This window comes from Pteropus medius, unplaced genomic scaffold, assembly GCF_902729225.1.
Source record: "Pteropus medius unplaced genomic scaffold, Ma_sr-lr_union100, whole genome shotgun sequence".
NCBI classification, from domain to species: domain Eukaryota; kingdom Metazoa; phylum Chordata; class Mammalia; order Chiroptera; family Pteropodidae; genus Pteropus; species Pteropus medius.
Window position 1 is genome coordinate 101,214 of NW_024350927.1, and position 17,540 is coordinate 118,753.

The following is a 17,540-nucleotide window of genomic DNA, read 5'->3' on the forward strand; positions in this document are numbered from 1 at the left end:
TACCTGACAGAGATGGCTAAACAGATAACTCCTCTTTGAGACCCGCCACAGCACGGATTCATTTCTTTCTCTTTTGCTAATCTGTATCCTTTCAACTCTGAGCCGTCAGAATGCATAGTGAGGAACCAAGACATCTGCGGCTTTAATGCCAGACTGTTGGGCATGAACTACCTGCAGTGGTTTGCTGGCAAGTTTTTCACTTATCTCTGAAGCTATTCCTCGTGGACTGCATTAATTCAAACCCAGTAATTTAAATGTCTTTCACTAATGGTTAAAAAAAATGCTAATGATAGGAAAAATGCTAATGAGTGCTTATTCATGCTTTTAATCTAGACGCTTCTTGAATGATTTTTGTTTCCATTTTTACTCTATTTTCCTGGTTTTGATTTTATAATATAAAGAGTTACCTTTGTGCTTAAAAATAAATGAATATACAGTAATTCAGTACAATTTATTGACCGGCCTTATGTGGTCATAGTGCTGAGAGCTGGAGAAATAATTAGAACATGTTTTTGTGCTTTGTTTCATTTTTGCTTTTATACCATTCCTTTGAAATTGAGCTTTATTGGGAAAAGCTTGAGAAAACAAGTTTACATATTAATGAAATACAAAGAACCGAGGTTTCAGTGGAATGGTGGTCTTCTTTTTTAGCATGTGGTAGTCCTGGAGTGCACATGCCATATTATGTCTTACTTGGCTGATGTCACCAATGCCCTGAGCCAGAGTAACGGTCAAGGTCCAAGTCACCTCTCAGTGGATGGGGAAGAGCGGGCCATTGAGGTGGACTCAGACTGGGTGGAGGAGCTGGCAGTGGAAGAGGAAGACTCCCAGGCTGAGGATTCGGTAAGTACCAAGTAACCGCCAGGGTAGCCCCACAGGGTAACTGCTGACTGCGCTTGCACAGCTTTTGCTAACAAGCCCTTGTTAGCAAGGGCTTCTAGCCCGTTTGAGCTTCAGAGCTCTTCCAGTCCTTACTGCTTTCTCTCAGCTTACCCGATTAATGCCGGAATGATCCTCCAGGCCTACGGAGCAAGCCTAAGGGACCTAATCTCTTGGGGGAAAGGACTATTTAATAAGCATATGCCTTCTTCCATCCAGAGCCAGTTATTCCACAATTTCTTAATTTTTGCATCCAAAATGGAGTTTCAGGGATGAATTTTTTATGGGAATGGTATGAGCTCCTTTGTGGAGAAAGCATAAGCTTTCTCTTTTTCTTAACCACAAAGCTTTAAGGTCTCACCTGAAATTGCAGCACATTCATAGCCTGCAAGCCATTTCCAATTAACATAGGTTTCTCTTGGTCATTTATGAGTTGACTGTTTACGTAGAGTGTGTTTTTGTGGGTGTCTGTGTGGAGGGATATGTTTCTAATTAAAAAAATTTATTATCTTTGAAGGATGAAGATTCTCTTTGCAATAAACTCTGTACTTTCACCATCACTCAGAAAGAATTCATGAACCAGCATTGGTAAGAATAGCTCTTTCTTTTAGGTAAGAGTTTGCTAGGCCTTGCTTGTTGGGACTTGGGGCTCATTTGCTGGTTTTTGTTCTTCGTAGGTACCACTGTCATACCTGCAAAATGGTCGATGGGGTGGGTGTGTGCACAGTGTGCGCCAAGGTGTGCCACAAAGATCATGAGATTTCTTATGCCAAATATGGGTCCTTCTTCTGTGACTGTGGAGCCAAGGAGGATGGCAGCTGTTTGGTGAGAGAGTGAAACATTTGCTGGGCTATAAAGGGTGACTTGTCTGTGATGAGAGAATGCTTAAGCCAAACTGGGAAATTGCCATATTATAATGACCTGGGGCTAGGAGTAAGTTCTGGTTCTATCACTGATCGTGGCTTAAGCACTTCACTTAGAATGTCAGCGCTTGTTAGAACTTGCAGGGTCCTTGGAGATCTTGCAGTTTTTTCTGAGACCCCCTACAATTTCAGATGTTATAATCAAGACCTCCTGCTGTGAGTGGGTAAGTATTAGATGTTAGGTAAATACCATGGAGATTAGAATTCAGACTTTTGTGTGCCATTTAAATGGCTAGCCAATTTCTCTTTCGAGTCAGATTTTCTTCCAAGATCTTAGGCATATTTCACCTGTGCTTGTGGCAAGAGCTTTAGGGCCTCTGATGTTTTCTGTTCCTAGGCACTGGTGAAGCGAACACCTAGCAGTGGCATGAGCTCCACCATGAAGGAGTCAGCATTTCAGAGTGAACCCAGGGTTTCGGAGAGTCTGGTGCGGCACACCAGCACGTCCCCAGCTGACAAAGCCAAAGTCACCATCAGCGATGGAAAGGGTGCTGACGAGGAGAAGCCCAAGAAGAGCAGCCTGTGCCGCACAGTGGAGGGCTGCCGAGAGGAGCTGCAGAACCAGGTGGGCTTTAATGGCGCCCAGCACCGTGGGCAGAGGGCGGAGCCTGGTAAGGTGGTTCATGAGCAAACAATGCTCAAGGCTGTCCTCACAGCTCCACTGGTGGGACTTGGAGTTATTTCTCCTTTCTCTAAGTTTACTCATTTCCACAGTGTGAACATAAAATAGCATGTGTTGTCAGTTATTCCTCATAGGGAAGGATGTATGATTGGTGTATTGTGGGAATTTGTGGGAGGGTAAATTTTAGTTGTGTAATCCTCTAGAACACCCTTTGTTGCCCAGGGTTCCTAATCTGAAGTATAGAAAATGATTTGAGTGATTATTTTCTCAATTTTTCCAAGGATGGCACATAACTAAAAACCATTTTAGTTTCACAGGAGAGAAGATGCTAATTTTGCATGATGGTTGTGTTTGAGCATTAGGGTAATCTCTGTGGGACTCCTGCTTTAGAAAGATTGCTCTAGAGTTAGTAGCATAGTAACATATTGGCTGGAATTAAATCCAGGATTATGGAGAGAATGAGATGATTCTCCATGATGGATTCTGAAGGCAAGATTATTATGAGTAGGACCCGTTATTTTCCTGTCTCTTTTTTTTTTTCACTTATTTATTTGGATTTTTCTCAGGCCAATTTCTCCTTCGCTCCTCTCGTGTTAGACATGCTCAATTTCCTCATGGATGCCATTCAGACCAACTTTCAGCAGGCTTCTGCTGTGGGGAGCAGCAGCCGGGCTCAGCAAGCCCTCCGCGAGCTGCATACGGTGGACAAGGTGGTTGAGATGACAGACCAACTGATGGTGAGTGTGTGCAGGGTCAGGAAGTTAGATGGGTATAGGAACCAGCAAGCTTACTGGGATGCCAGAGTGTGCTGTATACTATGAGGACTATCCTTAGAACAGTCAGTCCCTGGCCATTCAGAACTTAGAACTTAAGATATTAGGACATTCAGTTTGAAAATCAGCATATGAGGTGTGTCTTCAAAAGGAGTCATTTGGACTAACCCAGTGAATAAGTCACTTTTTCAGACCATGTAAATAAATGAACCACCAAGATGTGAGGATCTTCATTCCGAGGCAATTCCAATAGTTAGAAATTTATTCTGTGTATAAATAGGAAACCTCCTTACTGCGTCTCCTCCTCTGCAGCTCATCTGCTTGTGAAGTTTGCTTTGCTTTGAGTAACTTTCCTTTAGCTCTTCATTTGATTTGGCTTATAAATTATAAGTCATGATCCCCTTTAAAACCTGGGCTCAGCCCTGAATATAGGACTTCCACTGGGGCCTGCATGGCCTCTTTAGTGGAAAGTAAAAGAGAAATGTAAAAGTAAATGAGGTACATGACTAGATTTCATATAGTGACTTTTTAAGAAAAAAATATTCACTTGGAAATTCACACACATACATATACACATTTTGGTATTTTATTAAAAATCAATTATAGTTTTATACAGCAGTTACACAGTAGTATAAAAGATATTTATGAATCCATGCCTTTAAAACGGAAGGTAAGGAGTAGACGACACTGTGTGGTCCAGTATATGTTCCCATTACTTTCCAAACAAACAGACAAATGAAAACAGTCACAGTTTTAGAGCAGTGTTTTTTAGACTTTTAGATATTAAAGATGAACCTGAAAAATATTGGCGTGGCATTGGTGATCCATAAAGCTGTGACTTTTAAATTTGCCAGGTTAGATCAATGAAAAAAAAATCCTATTATCATATTTTATTTTTTTTAAAAGTGCATTTTAACATTTTTTTTAAAGGTTGATACTTTTTATTAATTAAATTTAGCTTTATGAAATGTTCACTACATTGTTCTTATTGGACTAACAAATGACATTAAAAATTTACTGGTGTTCACGGATTAAAGATTAGAGTCCACTGCTTTTGAATGACCAACTGCAGTGTCTCAGTCACCTGAATAGTGTACAAATCTACTTGATCTTGTTTGCCTTATTACTGCCTACTCTCTGCTTCCCTCTTTGCCAGGTTCCCACCTTGGGCTCCCAGGAAGGTGCCTTTGAGAATGTTCGGATGAATTACAGTGGAGATCAGGGCCAGACTATTCGACAGCTAATCAGCGCCCATGTGCTCAGGCGGGTAGCTATGTGTGTGCTTTCCTCTCCCCATGGGCGCCGCCAGCATTTGGCTGTCAGCCATGAGAAAGGCAAGGTGGGTCTTCCAATTCCTTCTCACTCATTTTAGGTCATGTTTGTCTTAAGTGCTAAGTAAAACAGGTAGATGACTATGTTCAGATTAGCTGTCTGGGAAAGAGTCTGTTGGGCTCCAAGAATGCTTTAGGGAGAGTGCTCAGTGAGTGTTTCTACCTGAAGCCTGAGTTACTCGATTAGATTTATATCCAGTCTGGCTAGAACAAAGACTCTCAGTAGTAAATTCCCATTCAGAACATAGCCTTCAAGCCCCTGGGGAAAGGTGATGACTGACCAGCAGTAACCCAGCACAGGTGGCTCCCAGTCTTGCGCAGTTTGGTCACTGGAAGGCACAAACTGAGAGGTAATAGTCTTTGTAGGAAGGCTCAGTGTTCCTTATTTAGTTCTTTCCTGCCCTCAGCCCTCTGAGGACACAGGGAAGTTTATATGTCGTGTTGTAGAAGTTGGAGAGTGGTGGGTATCTTAACTCACATTGCTTTATTCTGGTTTCATCATCAGTGAAGTTGTTTTAGCTTTATCTTAAGTGAAAAACTAGAGATGAATAGTTCTCAAAACAGTTCAAAAATACCTTTAAAAACATTTGTAGAGAACTAGAAAGGATGTAGTATATAGGAATTATTTATTTTTTTGAACTGATTATACAAAGAGAAGTTGGTTTTATTGCTCATGTTTGGTCCTCACTAGAAGCAGGAAATGAAAGACACTCCATACCTTTCAGCCAGGAGAAACGGAGGCCGATATTGGCGGAGGATTTTCCTAAGAGGCTTATCCACAATACACACCTGCAAACTCGTATCCCTATTGGAGAAGCTTTTGTTTTTGCTCTGTGTTCTTTGAAGACTAGAGTTAAGAATAAATTGGTAATGGTTCTTTGCAGATCACTGTTCTGCAGCTCTCCGCACTGCTGAAGCAGGCAGATTCCAGCAAAAGGAAGTTAACTCTGACCCGCCTGGCGTCTGCCCCAGTCCCCTTCACTGTCTTGAGCCTCACTGGGAATCCCTGCAAGGAGGACTACCTGGCTGTGTGTGGGCTAAAGGTAACAGTCCTGATCCAGGATTCACCACCTACAGCTGTGGATCCTGGTCACTTTCTCTCTCCTGTTTTCAGCACTACTGTCTCCTACTTGTTGATGAGATTAAACTTTATTAAAAGCCACTGGAATGCAAAAGAAATCTTTCTCTGAATTTCTTCCAGATTGCTTTTATAATGGAAATAATCTTTGCGTGCTCTTGAAACCTGAGTGTGTTATTAGTCTGAATACTATCTGAAGGAAGGGAATATTAGGGAAGAAAAGGAAACATTAGAACTCTGAAGTGATGAGCCTATTTCCAAATCATCTGTTAACCATTCTGTTCCGTAAACCGTGCCCAGGACTGCCACGTGCTGACGTTCGGTAGCTCAGGCTCCGTTTCGGATCATCTAGTGTTGCACCCCCAGTTGGCAACGGGGAACTTCATCATCAAAGCCGTGTGGTTACCTGGTTCACAGACTGAGTTAGCGATTGTCACCGCAGACTTTGTCAAGGTACAGTAACAGCTCTTTGATGATGTGGTTTTAGAATGATTTTACTTCTAAATCCAGAATGTCTGATTTGTTTAGAATGATTTACTTCCACCAAATCCGTCTGATTCCCTCATTCTCCCAGAAATTTAAAAAAAAAAAAAAAAAAATTCTGACATTCGTTCCCTTTGTTATATTGCTGATCAGGAGCTTTCTGTGTGTAGGCAATATGAAATCAATTTTGGTTCTGCACTGGCTGTACCAAGTGCACGGCTGTTACTTGTTACAGAATTTTTTGTTGTGTATCTCTGTTTTACTCATTCCTTGAGGAAGAGTAAAAAGATACTTTATTCATCTTTATATGCTCAGTGCCTAACATTTATAGATGCTGTCGAATGGTGGGTGAATGCCCATTGCTCACAGTTGCAGCTCTTCGGATTAACCAGGATAATTTGGGGATGGAGTTGACATAGGTCGCCCCTTATTTTTTCTTTGTTCCATTCGTCCTGCAGATTTATGACCTGTCTGTCGATGCTTTGAGCCCAACCTTCTACTTCCTCCTGCCGAGCTCAAAGATAAGAGATGTTACCTTCCTCTTCAACGAGGAGGGAAAGAACATCATTGTTATAATGTCTTCGGCTGGATACATCTATACTCAGCTCATGGAAGAGGCCAGCAGTGCCCAGCAGGGACCCTTCTATGTCACTAATGTTCTGGAAATTAACCATGAGGACCTGAAGGTTAGAGCAAATGTTGCCAACTCCTTCTGTTCCAGATTTAATTAGCCTAACAGCTCTTCTGTTGTTCTTTTTTCTTCTGATTTTTTATCTAACTAGTAGCAAGAGATCATGTCCTTTAGGGCTAAACCAATCCAACTTGACGTTTCTTTGTTCTCATGTATTTTTAAGATTTACCCGCAGGGGTCTCATGTTTAGACTATGAGAGGTCATAATCATGATTTAAAACTAATAACCAGCAAAACCGGAAGCTGGTACCCAAGACAACGTGAGAAGTTAATGCAGATGTTGTGTTTTGTTTTGACAGGACAGTAACAGCCAAGTGGCAGGTGGCGGTGTGTCTGTCTACTACTCCCACGTGTTGCAGATGCTGTTCTTCAGCTATTGTCAAGGCAAATCATTTGCGGCCACCATCAGCAGGACGACCCTGGAGGTGTTGCAGCTCTTCTCCATCAGCATCAAAAGGTGAGAGTGAGCATGCGGCCCTCGGCTTCCACAGTGCCTATGTGAAGAGGAGGGCTCCAACCTGCTCCAAGATACTGTCTGTGGAACTTAACTTTGGGCGAAACTTATTTTTTTCCAGCAAACCTCTCCCTTTCTGCTAGATATCTTTAAAATCAAGCAGCATCCAGTGTTGACAGGTTGGACTGTCCCCCACCATGGAGACCATTAGCTGTAAGAGGCAATTTGGGGGGCTGCTGTCACTCAGAAGGAAAAGCTATAGTCAAGGCAGCAAACCTGATTTTAATGTGATTACTGAGTTTTGAGAAGTGTAAATAAATTTCTCCTGGACACGCTGTGAAAATGCCCTTTATGTTGCCCTCTTGGGGGATTTATCAGTAAATAGAACATGGTATCAGTAGTGGGGGCATGGTTGGGATTGGGGGAGGCAGAGGCTTCTGTCACATTTCCAGGTAAGAGAGGTGCGTGTGAGGGAGCGAGTCTTTTATTTATGGAAGAGAAAGAACAGGTTTAGGGTTTCTTATTCTTTTCTTAATCTGCTGTTAAAGAGCCATTATAGCACTTTGTCTCTGGCTCTGCTTTGTGAATTCCCTGGTTTGGGATAAAATTAAATGGATGCTATTTACCTATAACGTGATGTACTTGGAGATCCTTAATAGGACAATGGGTCATCAGCCTTAGGCAGCTCCATGGCCTTATGTAGTTGGCAACCTCTAGGCACAGAGGGTCACCTCGTCCCTCAGACAGTGGAACCCAGCAGTGGAGATTCTAACCAGGACCCCTGCCAGGGACACACATTGGGCCATATGAGAGTATATACATGGCTTGGAGTAAAACTGAGGTTCGCCCTGGACAAATATATTGCCCCTGGAGTCAAGGATTTAGTGAGGATGGCCTTTAGGTCAAGGAAAGCATTAATAGGTGGTTATTGACACCTAACTATGGCCACTTTTGTCTTCTACAGTTCCAATGGTGGCAGTAAGACATCTCCTGCCCTTTGCCAGTGGTCCGAGGTGATGAACCACCCTGGCTTGGTGTGTTGTGTGCAGCAAACTACAGGTGTGCCACTGGTGGTTATGGTGAAACCAGACACTTTTCTTATTCAAGAGATAAAGACTCTTCCTGCTAAAGCAAAGGTCAGTGCCAGATTTTCCCATCACTCGAATAGACTGGGACCCCGATCTCGTTTTATATTTGTATATTATGCTACTTTTGTAGCTCTTTTAGTGGAGGTCTGTAAAAGAATTTTGATCCATTTTCTCCTATGCCTTTGCCACCCTTCTGCAACGTGTAACTGACCATGCAACAAGTTGCTTCTTTGCCTCTTTCTCTCTGTTCTGATCCATGGGTGTGGGAACTAACACCCTCCTTTGTCCCCGTCCAGATCCAAGACATGGTTGCCATTAGGCACACAGCCTGCAACGAGCAGCAGCGGACAACAATGATTTTGCTGTGTGAGGATGGCAGCCTGCGCATTTACATGGCCAATGTGGAGAACACCTCCTACTGGCTTCAGCCCTCCCTGCAGCCCAGCAGTGTGATCAGCATAATGAAGCCTGTTCGCAAGCGTAAAACAGCTACCATCAGTAAGGCCCCTCCTCAAAAGACTGGTAGGGGAATGGGAGTGGCAGTCTTCTAGATGATGACTCAGAATAGACTTGTAAATATCCATGAAGAATCCGTGACTGTCCTGCTTGCACATTTTGTAAAGGTAGGGATATGTGCTAGCTAACTTCCCAAAAGTGGAGTCAAGTTTTCTGAAGTCATCAGTGTTCTGTGTGGCTTCTAGAGATACATTGTGCAAATGGGGACGCACCCACTGACTCTCCATTTCAGGTTATCCATTCTTAGGTGCCCAGTAAAGAATTATCTCTTGGACCTTGTTTGAGAGATTTTTGTCTGGGTTTAGGGAAGATGGTTTGCCTGGCGTGAAGTGCAAGACGAAACTGATTGAGGGGTCGATCCTTCCGTTGCTTAATTTCCCACTGAGTAGTGAAGAACCCACCATAAGTCTCTGAGCTGGGCGTCTTGCTACTGACTGATAGAGGATTCTGCAGGGAGTAAAAGCTCGAAATTAGGAGTGAGTGAATCTGGCTAAGCAAAGACCATTGTAGGGGTCATCCCGATACCTGAAATTTGTTACAGAGTCTGTGTTTGAGATAATGATGCAGCTCATCCTCCTGTAAAGAAATAGTTTCTATTTATTTTGGATAAACCAGCTATGAGAGAATCTAGTGTTATTACCTGTACTCAGCATCAAAATCTGATTTCTTTGTCCTGCTAAGTTATGGGGATAATGACTTATTGGACAGTTAACCACATGTGGGCATCATATTGATGCAAACATTGTAATCCAGAGTTGGTCTGGAAAGGTTAGAGTGTGCGAGTGTGAGTTTGGCCAGGAGGGGTCTTTCTCTGTTGACCGGGCACAGACGTGATAGAGACTATATTCACTGATGCTCTCTGCAATCTGGTGCTGCTCTCCACAGCAACCCGCACATCTAGCCAGGTGACCTTCCCTATTGACTTCTTTGAGCACAACCAGCAGCTGACAGATGTGGAGTTTGGTGGTAATGATCTCCTGCAGGTCTACAATGCACAACAGATAAAGCACCGGCTGAATTCCACTGGCATGTATGTGGCCAACACCAAGGTGAGGATTGCGTCAGGCTGGGTTCGTTTCCTAGCAGGACTCAAATAATATTGCGTGCGAACACGTCTCTTTAGAATGCAGGTATGAAGTATATCCTCACAGTCTAATCCTTAATTTTAGTTAAGTGGTCCCTGGAGTAAATGAATATTCTCACTCCCATGTGGAAGGGCTTCTATTCCAACAGTACCAGCAGGGTTACTGTGCAGGGGACAGCAGGGGGCAGCAGGGGTTGGTTCATGCTGGGGGGTAGGAAGCCTGAAATTGAAGAGAGTCCACTCCCTGCCTCGATGTCCCCATTCTTGGAAGCAAGGAAGTAATTACTGGGGCATTAAAAGGATAATGGTCTTGTCTAGGATCACGTTTTGAGGTTTACAAGTTTCACTTAAGAACCTGTATTAGTTCTTTGCTGTGTACCTTTCCTCCCTACAGCCCGGTGGCTTCACCATTGAGATTAGTAACAACAACAGCACAATGGTGATGACAGGCATGCGGATCCAGATTGGGACGCAGGCAATTGAACGGGCTCCATCATATATTGAGATCTTCGGGAGGACTATGCAACTTAACCTGAGTCGCTCACGCTGGTTCGATTTCCCCTTCACCAGAGAAGAAGCCCTGCAAGCTGATAAGAAACTGAACCTTTTCAGTGAGTCACCAGCCCCTGGCACAGGCTGTATCCTTCTCATAGTGGCTGCTGACATGGGGTCCACTTCTCTGTGACTCTCCAGTATTCTGGGAACCCTTTGCTCTACTGATATTTTTGTGGTCTCTGCCGTCATGAAATTCTGACCTTCATTCGAGATATAAATGAAGGTGACTGGCAAGGTGACAGGAAAGGGATATATATGAGAACGGGAGTGGTGGAGAAAGGGTAAAAGTCTACTTCAGTGTTCACCTCTGTAGCCCGTGTGTTTAGGCAGAGAGGAGGCAAGATTAGCATGTGAAGTCGCGAGGCCTCAGGTCCCACCAGACTGAGAGGTGTTTAGCAGTGCCTTGCATTTTCATGCTGTTGTAAACTTTAAACCCTCCTTACAAATCTTTGAGCCTTTTATAAGCCTGGCATCTTTCTTTAATATTTACTGGCCACCTGTCTGATGCTCTTTTCCTAGAAATAGTTGTTAGTATACTGATGATGATCTGTGCTTTGAACAAGGGAGTGCTCAGAGCTCCCTGGGGGTGGAGTGGCCCATACGGTTCCCTGATAGCATTAGAAGGGCCAATACCTGCAATGATGGTTTGGGACTTTTTGGAGTAGTGACCTCCTAGGCTTTGTGGTCAATGGAACTGTTTCTTCACATATTCAGCATGATACAAGATTAAAGCGCTGCTGAAATCTCAGAGATAAGGTTCCTCTATGACTGCAAAATCCTTGTGATTTGTTCCCTTGCCCACACTATGTGGTTTTTGTTTTGGAGACGGTGGTGTTAGCCCTTTAGAGACGGTGCTTCTTAATGGCTTCTCTTGCTTATTGCAGTCGGGGCCTCGGTAGATCCAGCTGGTGTCACCATGATCGATGCTGTAAAAATTTACGGCAAGACTAAGGAGCAGTTTGGCTGGCCAGATGAGCCCCCGGAAGAATTCCCTTCTGCCTCCGTCAGCAACATCTGCCCTTCAAACCTGAACCAGAGCAATGGCACTGGAGAGAGCGACCCAGCTGCCCCCACGACCACCAGTGGAACTGTCCTGGAGAGGTACCAGCCCTGGCAGGGGTTGTCTTCTGTTCTCCCCATTTTCCACTCTCCCTACAGAACCTGTGTCTTGAGAGAGTCAGCTTCTGTTAACTGCCCAGGTCTAGCCTGTGATTTTCAAGTTTTCGCACAAGTCCCTGACACTCAGTATCTCCTTAGTGTGCAGACAGAGCCTGAATGAAAGTGTGCTGAGAGCCATCTGACTCCAGTCTCTGCCCGGGGGCTTCTGTGCCTTCTCTAAACGTTCAGGTACCCTGAGGAGTAGCCAGAGACTGCTGACTAGAAGATGCTTAAGCCAGTTATTATAGATTAGGATCCAGTCTTGCTGAAATTATAGGGAGAAATCTTCCCTTTCATTTTGATTTCATCATCTTCTCATCTTTCTCTGCAGCAGCTACTTACATGGTGATAATACTGCTGCAGTAGGCTGGCTGCTGCATCTTATAAGCAGTTCAGAGCCTCCTAGGGCTCCCTCCAGTGGCCTTCTTAAGCATTGCGCTTGGCTTCTTTGTGCTAGGTAGCTAGCTACTGGTTTGCCATGGCAGATGAAGTAACTCATGATGTAAGATGTTGAGTTTCTTACATTGTAAGTCATAAGAATAGTTTGGCTTGGAATCACTGCCTCCCACCAGCAGCCTCCCTCCCCCTTTTCTCTCTCTCTTTCTCTCTTTTTCCCCCCTATCCTGTTCTTATATTGTTTGCTTAGGATGTTTCCAGGTTTCTGACGAGCTTCACATTTTTTTCCTTTTTTTTTTTTCTTTGCTTCTCCCCCAAGTTCTGAAACTGAGTCCTTAACCAAGCTGGACCGGTTAGTATGCCCTCTTTCTTTCCTCTGCACGAGTGAGTGTGTGTCAGAGAGCAATGTAACCAATGGTGTGGCTTTGCGTTGATTCTGCTTCTGTGGAACAGTCCTCCTGCTTCTTTCTGTTCTAGTCATTGATTGCATGGCTGCAGAGCTGTCTCGCGTAAAAGTGGAGTATGCGGAGGGTTGTATGTGCGCACTGGTATTGGCCGCTTCAGACTCTCTTGGCTTTCTTTCCTTACCCCATCCTTCTCTGCGCCCCCTCTACAGTGGATGAGAAGTGGGGCAGGGGCGGCAGGGGTGGCAGGACTACGGAGAAGTCTTACCATCTGAAAAGCCACCAGAGAGCTTGCTCTCTCCAACTTCGTTTTGTGCCTCCGCTCCCTTTTCCCTAGTTCTTCGTTGCCTTCCTCTGCCCCTTGACCTTTTTCTCCAGCTGCCTTCTCAGTACTTCCCCTCTCTGTCCAGAGCGTCCGTCGTCAGAGTGTTGATCTTTACTATGCCACGTTAAACTCACAGGAGTCGTCCCTGGGGAGCGTGTTACTTGATAGCCTTCAGCAGTTGGGTTTCCTGTTCCTTTCCTAAGAGAAAATTGCTCAGGTTTCTAAAGGTGCTTTGTAGTACCCTTTACATGTTGGCAGTTGGCATGCTCCTGAAAATACAATTCACGCTCTTCCCCATACTTAGGGACTCATAGGAAGTGCCTCTGTGCATTTTCTAGGAGGCGTAAGTAAAATGTAACCAGGCCTTCCCAGTATAAGAAGATGGCTTTAACCTTTCCCTTTGTGTATCCCTTTGCCTACTGATCGATGGGCACCTGAGCTTCGGGTCCCATGGCATCAAGACTGTTAAGCCTATCTCAGTGATCCCTGCCACAGGCAGCAGAAGGAAGCACATTGATCCTCTTTGAGGAAGAAAAGCCCTGTCTTTGAGTTACGGATTATGAACACGGCCTCAGGTTGATCTCCAAGCAGGAGCCAGGTTCTCCTGGCCTGTAACAAGGAAACGATATGCATGGTGCCTGTGGCAGGTCTTCTTGTGCTTTGATTTTGTATTTGGCATTCATTAGCTGTCCCCAAGGTCCTCGCGACTTCAGTTCGCACAGGCTAAAGCACAAGGCGGAGAGAAGGGTGGTGTTTGTACTCAAGCCAGCTTTTCTCTCTCCCTAGGCTGGTTGTGAGTTCTTTAGAAGCCCTGGAAAGCTGCTTTGCTGTTGGCCCAATCATCGAAAAGGCAAGTTACTTTTTCAAAGTACGTGGAGCTTTCTGAAGAGGCAGGAAGTCAGTGGAGTTGTCAGAGGGCCCGAGGTCTCCTCTCAGCTGAAAGAATATTTATGGTATAATCTTGGTTTGCAAAGAAGCTCACAGAAAAGTCTTCAGCTTATGGCCTTATGTCCTACTTTTGGGGGACCCATGGTAAGAGTGTTTCTTAGAATAGGATGAGTTCTGGTAAAAGAACACTGTTCTGGGAGTTATGATCTTGGACCCAATTTCTGCACCTATATTGTGGGAGGATTGTAATTTCTGAAATTCCTTGTTTTGCTCTTTGCAGTCTGTGGAACGTGACCTTGCCCTGGGGGACTGGAAGGGAGGACGGGGGAGGACAGTGCAGACAGTGCATTCTGCATAGATTTGGCAGGGTTAGTGATAACCCTACTTTCTTCTGCATTAGGAGAGAAACAAGAATGCAGCTCAGGAGCTGGCCACTTTGCTGCTGTCCCTGCCAGCACCAGCCAGTGTCCAGCAGCAGTCCAAGAGCCTTTTGGCCAGCCTACACACCAGCCGCTCGGCCTATCACAGCCACAAGGTAATCGTTCCCTCTCAGGGATGCCTTCTGTAGACATGGAAGTTGGGGTACTGACAGGGAATCAAGTAAGTCTGCTTTTCATAGTGAAGTCAGCTGGGAAAGGATAGCAGTGAGATTAGACCCATATAGTCTGAGTGTCTCCTGAGAAATTACTGAACATCCCTGCAAATTGAGGACAGGACAACAATGGGCTGCTAGTCTTGCATTTATTTTTTTCTGTCATTCGAACAGAATTAGCAAGATTTAGAAAGAGAGGGCAGGGACGTTCAAGTGTGGTGGTTTCTCAGTGGAGGAGAGGGAGTGGAGGGGAGTCACTCAGGAGGTCGGGGCTCCTGGTGTTTTCCCTCCGCCAGCTGTGGCACAACCCTGAATTAGGTGTAACTTTCTTATGAGGAAATCGTTGGATGGTTGTTGGGGAAACTCTCAAGGGGAGAAGATGTCACCTATAAAAGTAAGTAGTGGCCAAAGGTGCTAAGTGAGACCAGTTCCCATAGATGGAAAAGATGATAGTTCGGATCCACGAGGAAGAACCCAGAGAATTGAGAAATACGAGTTTAACCTGCCGACTATCCAGGAAAGGCAATTTTGGATACAATAATTTTGGGCGATATGAACTTGCAAAGAAGAGACTTTTCTGTAGGAAAGAGATCTGGGATATTGTAGTTCTGGAGAATTGGGTGGTTTCTGATTTTTCTCATCATACTTTGATATTGACTTTGTGGCTTTTGATTTTTTTGGTCTTTAATATGTTATATATTAAAAAGTTTAACTTTGAAGATTTGTTCCAGGTAGTTGGTGGTACTTAACCTATTCTCTTGAGAGGAGGAAGCCATCCTGATAATCTGCTAGTTCTCTCCTCTTTGCTTTAGTCCCCAGCCCTGGCTTGTGGTTTATCGTTTGTGATCCTTCCGTTATAGGATCAGGCCTTGCTGAGCAAAGCTGTGCAGTGTCTCAACACATCTAGCAAAGAAGGCAAGGATTTGGACCCTGAGGTCTTCCAGAGGCTGGTGATCACAGCTCGCTCCATTGCCATCATGCGCCCTAACAACCTTGTCCACTTTACGGAGTCTAAGCTGCCTCAAATGGAAACAGGTGAACTTGGCCTATGTGGCCGTGGTCCTCAAATCCACTTAGCGCACCTTCTGTACCCTTTCATCCTCTTTTTTTTCCCCACTGGCTTCTGTCTGACTTCATGTTCTCAGATGGGGATTTTACCTTCTTGTCTTTATACCTTGTAGGGCTCGTGACGTTAGGATTGTATCATTTTAAGTAAATGTGCTTTCTAGTGCTTATTCCTTGGATTATCTAGTGCTCTGGACATCAGATATAATCTGTCACCACCTCTTAAGGTCTTCGGGGTAAATTTAAGGTTGGGCCCTGGTTACTTCAAAGTAATAGGGTCATATCTTTTGCTTTCATTCTGTTTTTTTTTTTTTTTTTTTTGCCAGTATTTTATTAGTATGTGTAGTGGCCTTTCTCAGTGCTCAGTTCTGTTTTCCTCCTCTCTCCTCATGTTGGCTGGGTACCAAACTTGTTTTTCCATTATCAAATGTAATTTATTGATGCCTTTACAATTCTCTTTTATTTACATGCTCCCATGTGCTGTCATCATTTTGTTCCTTCTTCTAATATTATTCTAGAAAATCTCAGATGTTCCCCTAGTTTTTAAAAGTTGAACAGTTGGACCTGAGATCTCTGAATCTGCTGTAAAGATCCTGAATGCTCCCCCTTTTACTTAATTCTAACATACAATGTTTTTTGTGATATTCCTTTCCCAGACTGTTTTTTTCCTAGATGTGCCTGCTGGAGTCTAGGGATAGTTGGCATATTGATTGGGGCCCCACTTGAAACTCCCTCCCCAGGCAAGCTTCCTTGACCTGAGTTAACCTTAAAACAAATTAAATTCCATCTCCCATTTACTGTCGTTAATAATTTTCTTTCTCCTGCTTAGAAGGAGTGGATGAGGGGAAAGAACCTCAGAAGCAGTCGGAAGGAGATTGCTGTAGTTTCATCACCCAGCTGGTGAACCACTTCTGGAAACTCCATGCATCCAAACCCAAGAATGCCTTTTTGGCACCTGCCTGCCTGCCAGGTATCATGTTGAGAGGGAAACTTGAGTCTTGATAGATACCAAAGCCTGATATAAGTTCCGTCTTTGAACGGGTCGAACCCTTAGCCATTAGCCTTCGTCATTCGTTTCTTCCAGAATTATTATTTAGGAGATAGAGAAGTGCGTGAAATGAACACATTGGTCCTGGGAAAGGAATGTAGTGGTGTGGCAGAGAAGTGGGATTTTCTTGTATTTCTTCGTGTGGGGTTGACTATTTCACATAAAGAGACGTGTGTGTGTGTCCTTTGTGTGTGTAATCATTTTTTAAAAAATATTTGAAAGCTTGATTTAAAACCAGTTCAAAAGGTAAAAGTTAAGCATCAACTTTGAGAATTATTTTATTTCTAAGTTACCGCCGCCTTTGGTATCTGACTTCTCACATTGTCCCGAGTTTAGGTGGAAGAGTAAGGATCTGAATAGCAATCTAGAAAAGTAGAACAACCTCTGGTGCTCATTTGTGTTTGGAGGTTACTTGAACAATAAACCTAAACGGCATGTCAAGGTCATGTTTATCATCACCTCAGGTCTGGAAATAGTGGAGAACATTGAGAATCTGCTCACGCCTTCACACTTGTCTGCCCTGTCTTTTGATGTCCATAAAGAATAGACAACTACTTATTTCTATGATGCAGGATATTTGGAAAGGCTTTTCAGCACAGTTTGGGGGATTAGAAGACTATTAATAAAATAAATCACAAGTAATGCCGACAGCCTACATTCTGTGCATATGTTTTGTTTGTTTTGCTTTGTGCGTGCTTGTTATTTTTTTGTTAGCTTGACCTTTATGTGGGGATAAGGATTTGTTTATGTTTTTGTCTGAGATGCTCAAGTTGTTAGAAGTTTTTCCATTAGGTTTTTCTTTCCTTCAGGCCTAACTCATATTGAAGCTACCGTCAATGCTCTAGTAGACATCATTCATGGCTACTGCACGTGTGAGCTGGACTGTATCAACACTGCATCCAAGATCTACATGCAGATGCTGTTGTGTCCCGTACGTATCGTTACAATCCTAGATAGCTTGGGAACGTCTAGAAAGAATGTTTTCGTAAGTCTACTAACTAATGAAGTAAAACAGACTTAAAGGGAGGTAATGGGAATTAAGAGTTTCGAATATCAATAAAAGTTTTAAGATTTTATTCATTTAATGGGGAAAAAAAGATTTGAAGAGGGAATGGACTTTGGTTTAGTGCTGAATCCCCAGGGAAGGTCCTGGTGGTTGCTATATAGTTAGTGCTAAGCGAGTGTTA

The 17,540-nt window shown here is 43.8% G+C and overlaps 1 protein-coding gene across 13 annotated transcripts in view; it reads left to right on the forward strand.

The window, feature by feature from the left end:
- The window catches only part of UBR4 (ubiquitin protein ligase E3 component n-recognin 4), a 119,520-nt gene that overhangs the window by 39,674 nt on the left and 62,306 nt on the right, over positions 1-17,540 (forward strand). For 9 of the 13 annotated variants that reach the window (XM_039842052.1, XM_039842051.1, XM_039842055.1 and 6 more), the window contains exons 35-55: positions 652-843; positions 1,397-1,467; positions 1,557-1,704; positions 2,140-2,367; positions 2,991-3,161; positions 4,354-4,536; positions 5,413-5,571; positions 5,907-6,059; positions 6,548-6,775; positions 7,080-7,237; positions 8,199-8,370; positions 8,619-8,820; positions 9,724-9,887; positions 10,317-10,533; positions 11,362-11,578; positions 13,547-13,610; positions 14,049-14,183; positions 15,101-15,275; positions 15,962-16,045; positions 16,135-16,275; positions 17,163-17,284. In XM_039842052.1, the coding sequence (XP_039697986.1) occupies positions 652-843; positions 1,397-1,467; positions 1,557-1,704; positions 2,140-2,367; positions 2,991-3,161; positions 4,354-4,536; positions 5,413-5,571; positions 5,907-6,059; positions 6,548-6,775; positions 7,080-7,237; positions 8,199-8,370; positions 8,619-8,820; positions 9,724-9,887; positions 10,317-10,533; positions 11,362-11,578; positions 13,547-13,610; positions 14,049-14,183; positions 15,101-15,275; positions 15,962-16,045; positions 16,135-16,275; positions 17,163-17,284 (3,384 nt within the window). The remainder of the gene's footprint in view (positions 1-651; positions 844-1,396; positions 1,468-1,556; positions 1,705-2,139; positions 2,368-2,990; positions 3,162-4,353; positions 4,537-5,412; positions 5,572-5,906; positions 6,060-6,547; positions 6,776-7,079; positions 7,238-8,198; positions 8,371-8,618; positions 8,821-9,723; positions 9,888-10,316; positions 10,534-11,361; positions 11,579-13,546; positions 13,611-14,048; positions 14,184-15,100; positions 15,276-15,961; positions 16,046-16,134; positions 16,276-17,162; positions 17,285-17,540) is intronic. The other 4 variants (XM_039842060.1, XM_039842057.1, XM_039842050.1 and 1 more) reach the window with 3 other exon arrangements.